The 5,440-nt window shown below is 50.5% G+C and overlaps 1 protein-coding gene across 1 annotated transcript; it reads right to left on the bottom strand.

The window, feature by feature from the left end:
• Positions 1–506: 506 nt before the first annotated feature.
• Positions 507–5,422, bottom strand: LOC106820027 (the record flags this gene model as incomplete). The annotated part of the gene is made up of 5 exons (XM_014824583.1): positions 5,419–5,422; positions 4,877–5,034; positions 4,450–4,574; positions 3,844–3,904; positions 507–665 (listed from the first exon to the last, which is right to left on the bottom strand). Coding segments are annotated over exons 1-5 (507 nt in total), but the record flags the coding sequence as incomplete, so codon positions are not given.
• Positions 5,423–5,440: the final 18 nt, after the last annotated feature.

The following is a 5,440-nucleotide window of genomic DNA, read 5'->3' on the forward strand; positions in this document are numbered from 1 at the left end:
TTAATAAGCCTTACGTTGAACACAATTGTATGGAACAGAAAGTGATACGTGCATGCTACATATAGAGCGGTGGGCACGGAGCCAAAACTGGAGGATGGCGCGCGGTTAGCAAGAGCCAGTGTATTACTGTGCCTACAACATTGTTATTGTTGAGCTGTGTTATTATGAGGCAGCATATGTGCAAGAGTGTGGCGTTTTGCTGGTAAAAAGCACTCAAAATGGCATATATTAATGCTTAAGGGTATACGAAATAGATTTCAGATATAGCTGCCAAGCTGAATTATTTTCCCATAAACGCCTGTAACAATGGCGAAAGGAAGCATGCGCCCACCGCGGGATTCTAAATATTCATTAATTGTTCTATTATTCATTGCTATCTTAATTGTCTATCTTCGGCTGAAATAGCTACACATAAATAAATGCTATATTTACAAAATAGGTACAATCTTGCGTATGACTATAATGAGGCAAGATTTCGGCGGCTGTGACAGTTGCCCCGTACTCACCATCTTCATGCCCCGGTCGTTCTTGACCCCTGACTGCGGACTTCTCTTATTGATGGAACCGAACATCATCGACGTGATGGACGGTGGCGGCTGGTGTTGCGGGCGGTCGCGCGCGGAAGTGGTCATTGCGCTGACGCCGGCCCCGACCCCGCTGCGGACCTAAAGCAAAAGCCAAACTGGACATTGGTCATCGTACGCAGAGGAAATCGTCCTCTTCCTGCGACGGCGCAAAAACTGAGAAGAGAGACGGGCATGAAGAGAGCACTGAGGAGAGAGGCTGAGGAGAGGAGCACTGAGGAGAGAGACTGGAGGAGAAGAGACTGAGGAGAGAGACCGAGGGAGAGAGACTGAGGAGAGAGACTGAGGAGCAGAGACTGGAGGAAGAGAGACTGATGAGAGAGACTGATGAGCAGAGGACTGAGGAGAGCAGGACTGAGCGAGAGAGGACTGATGATGGAGAGTGATGAGCGAGCAGACTGATGAGAGCAGAACTGATGAGAGAGACTAAGAGAGAGAGACTGGCGGCGAGAGAGACTGGAGGAAGGAGGGACTGATGAGCAGAAATCTGGCAGGGAGAGAGACTGATGAGAGAGGAACTAATGGAGAGAGGACGCTATGAGACAAGACTGTATGAGAGAGACTGGAGGCAGAAAGACTAATGAGAGAGACTGAGCGAGCAGAGAAATGAGGGAGAGAGACTGAGGGCAGAGAGGACTGCATGAGAGAGACTGAGAAGAGAGACTGCATGAGAGAGACTGAGGCAGAGAGCACTGAGGCAGAGCGAGACTGAGGGAGAGAGACTGATGAGAGAGCACTGAGGAGCAGAGACTGAGAAGAGAGACAGCTGATGAGAGAGCGACTGATGAGAGAGACTGCACTGAGCAGAGCACTGATGACGAGAGACTGAGGAGAGAGACTGAGAAGAGAGACCGATGAGAGCAGACTGCAGCGAGAGCAACTTGAGACGAGCCAGACTGATGAGCAGAGACCGATGATGAGAGACTGAGGAGAGAGACTGCAGGAGCAGAGACTGTATGCAGCAACGACGGGCAGAGAGAGAGACTGATGGCAGAGACGACTGAGGAGAGAGACTGATGAGAGAGACTGATGAAGACGGAGACTGATGGACACTGAGGAAGAGAGCTGAGGAGAGAGGACTGATTGAGAGAGACTGATGAGAGAGACTGAGGGAGAGAGGACTGAGGAGAGAGACTGAGGAGAGAGACCGATTGAGAGAGACTGAGGAGAGAGACTCGATGAGACCACTGCAGGCCAGAGGAGGACTGAGCCGAGAGAGACGATGAGAGAGACTGTGAGGAGAGAGTGATTGAGAGAGACCGTAATGAGAGAGACTGAGGAGAGAGACTGATGCAGCAGCGACACGTGAGCGAGAGAAACTGATGAGAGCAGACTGAGGAGAGAGAACTGAGGAGAGCAGACCTGATGAGAGAAGACTGAGGAGAGAGACTGAGGCAGAGACTTGAGGAGAGCAGACTGATGAGAGACACTGAGGAGAGAGCTGAGGAGCAGAGACTGAGGAGCAGAGGACTGATGAGCAGCAGACTGAGCGAGAAAGACTGCAGGAGAGAGACCTGAGCGAGAGAGTTTGATGAGGAGAGTGCATGAGAGAGACTGAGGGAAAGAAGACCTGAGCCGAGAGAGGACTGAGGAGAGAGTTCTGATGAGCGAGAGGGCATGCAGCAGCAGATGAGGAGAGAGACTGATGAGAGAGACTGCATGGAGAGAGACTGATGAGAGAAGACCGAGGAGACGAAGACTGAGGAAAGACTGATCAGAGAGACTGATGCAAGAGACTGTAAGCGAGAGAGACTGCAGGAGATGAGACTGATGAGAGAGGACTGATGAGAGAGACTAAGGCAGAGAGACTGGGGCAGAGAGGACTGCGGAAGCGAGACTGATGAGAGAGGACTGAGGAAGAGAGACTGATGCAGAGAGACTGCATGGAGAGACTAAGAGAGAGGACCGATGCAGAAAAGACTGATGGAGGAGCAGGACTGAAGCAGAGCAGTTTGATGAGAGAGTGATGAGAGAGACTGCAGGAGAGAGACTTGATGAGGAGAGACTGGAGGATGAGAGTTATGATGAGAGGAGTGATGAGAGAGACTGAGCGGAGAGAGACGATGAGCAGAGACTGCATGAGAAGGACTGATGCAGAGAGACGAGGAGAGAGACTGATGAGAGAGACCGAGGAGAGAGACGAGGAGGAAAGAAAACTGAGGAGAGAGACTGAAGAGAGCACGACTGAGGAGAGAGACCTTGAGCGCAGAAAGACTGAGGAGAGAGAACTGAGGAAAGAGGGACTGATGAGCAGACGTGTATTGAGAAGAGACTGATGAGAGAGACTGAGAGAGCAGACTGCACGGACGCAGACTGAGGGAGAGACCGGATGAGCAGAGGACTGAGGGAGAGAGACTGCATGCAGACAGAGACTGAGAAGAGAGACTGAGGAAAGAGACTGAGCGAGAGAGACTGAGGCAGCAGAGACTGAGGCAGCAGAGACTGATGCATGCAGAGATTGAGGAAGAGACCGAGGAGAGAGACCTGATGCAGAGAGACTGAGGAGAAGAGGCACGATGAGCAGAGACTGATGAGAGAGACTGAATGCAAGGAGACCGAGGAGAGGAGACTGAGGAGAGAGGACACCACTGATGAGAGAGACATGAGCAGAGAGACTGACATGAGAGAAGACTGAGCGCAGCGACGCAGACTGAAGGAGAAGACTGATGCAGAAAGGACTTGTATGAGCGAGAGACTGAGGAGAGAGACTAGAGGAGACTGCATGAAAAAGAGGACGAGAGAGCAGACGAGAAGAGGACTGCAATGCAGAGCAAGACTTGCAGGGAGAGAGACTGTATGAGAGAGCAACTGAGGCGAGCAAAGCTGATGGAAGAGAGATGAGAAGACTCTCTGGATACTGTTGGCTATGGATGCAAGCTGGATCACTCGGTTTGCTGTTTTTATGATTACCAGATATCGCAGCCACTTTGTTGCTAAGCATTGCTTTTTTGAAAATCCTGCCAATGCGTAGGCGTCGAACTACGGTCAATCTACCAGGCATGTAGGTCAATTTAAACACAGACATCCATAACAAGATAGATCTATCGCTAAACATTGTACTAAATACCATATATAGCGCCAGACAAATTCGCCTTTGCCGAACACGATAAGAACTTGATATCAAATGGATATTAGCTATGATTATAGCCAAGATTAATAGTGCATAAAAAAGTTATTAAATGTTTTCAACTCACTAAGTGTCAATAGTGTTTATTCATAGAGGCGCACTGCTTGTGAATGTGACTTGCGCGTTACTCACCAACATCCTTCCTGCTTGTCTGTCACCCGGACCTTTCTTCATCTTGATATCCTTGCCATCACTGCATAAGTAAAAACCCAGAATGAAATGTGTTGCTACATTGCACAAACTCTTCTAATTCTATAGCTCACCCCATATAATTGTAACTTAGGTCCAGACGGGCAACACTATCAAAGGAGTCTGCGGGGCAAGTTGAAGCAAAAATCATCTGCCTGCATTCAAACAACCAAACACACTCGATATTCTATGCATTTATTTCCAAACTTTTTCTTGTCTCTCTCTCCCCATCCCTCTATACACAGTGTTCACACGCACGGCCACGTACGCACGCACGCACGCACGCACACTACCTGCACACGCCACAAGTGTACACCTGCATACAACCCACACACGCGACGCACGCCCACACATTACCTGCACACGCACAAGCCTACAACCTGGGCCATAAACCACACACGCACGCACGCACGCCACGCACGCACTACACACACACCACGCAGCGACCACCCCCCACCCACACCCACACACAACAAACACACACACACAAAGTAAACGCTGAGATAAAGGGTGCCAGTGGTCGTCTACTCGAGATCGGCGCTCGCTCACCTCAGGTTTGGCTCTTTAAGGGCCCACCTTCTCAGGCAGAGCCCCGCTTGCCTCTTCTCCAGTTCCTCAAAGGTGAAGCCAGGGCACAGCTTCTCTGACAACGAGCTATCAGGTTCCTCAGGCTCCTGCAGAGAAGGTTTTTTTATAACGACATATATTTATTTCCAAAAGTACATATATATTGTACAAGTTATTTTACACAATGTCAACAATATCAATGTAAAGGTAACAAGGATCGCTGATTGTACAAAAGTAGTCTCTGCCTGCGACACCAGGCGTTGCCACGACAACACGTCATAATCGCGTGACGACATGCGTTGTCGTAACAACGCGTCACCATCGCACGACGGCACGCGTTGTCATGGCAACACATCGTCGCGTGACGACGCGCGTTGTCATGGCGATGCGCACGCAGCGCCGCACTCACCATGTCGAGCTCGTTGTCGGAGTCGTCTGCCGCGGGGCTTCCCAGCCAGAAGCTAGCCGTGAGTCTGTCAGCATCCGCATCCTCGATCACAAACACCGCGCGCTGCGAGAACTGCACGCTCAGGCTGTCGGGAGGGGGCAGCACCGGCTCAACGACCTCTGCAACACGAGAGAGCGTCACGATCGATTCAACGCTGCGCGTCGGTTGTTTCACCGACGAACGACTTTAATATCGGAAACCTAAACAGACACCTCGTCTAAAAGCCAATTTTGCAACAAAGGTCACGATCGATCAACGCTGCGCGTCGGTTGTTTCACGACGACGACTTTAATATCGGAAACGCTAGCAGACACCTGTCTACAAAGGCCAATTTTGCAACAAAGGTCACGCTCGATCAGCGCTGCGTGTCGGTTGTTTCACGACAACGACTTATCGGGAACTCTAGCAGACACCTTTATATAACAGACACCTGTCTACAAAGGCCAATTTTGCAACAAAGGTCACGATCGATCCGCTGCGTGTCGGGGGTTAATGGTTGTAACCCATCGGACACCTCTATAGAGC

The sequence above is a fragment of the Priapulus caudatus genome, unplaced genomic scaffold, assembly GCF_000485595.1.
Source record: "Priapulus caudatus unplaced genomic scaffold, Priapulus_caudatus-5.0.1 Scaffold5896, whole genome shotgun sequence".
Lineage (NCBI taxonomy): Eukaryota > Metazoa > Priapulida > Priapulimorpha > Priapulimorphida > Priapulidae > Priapulus > Priapulus caudatus.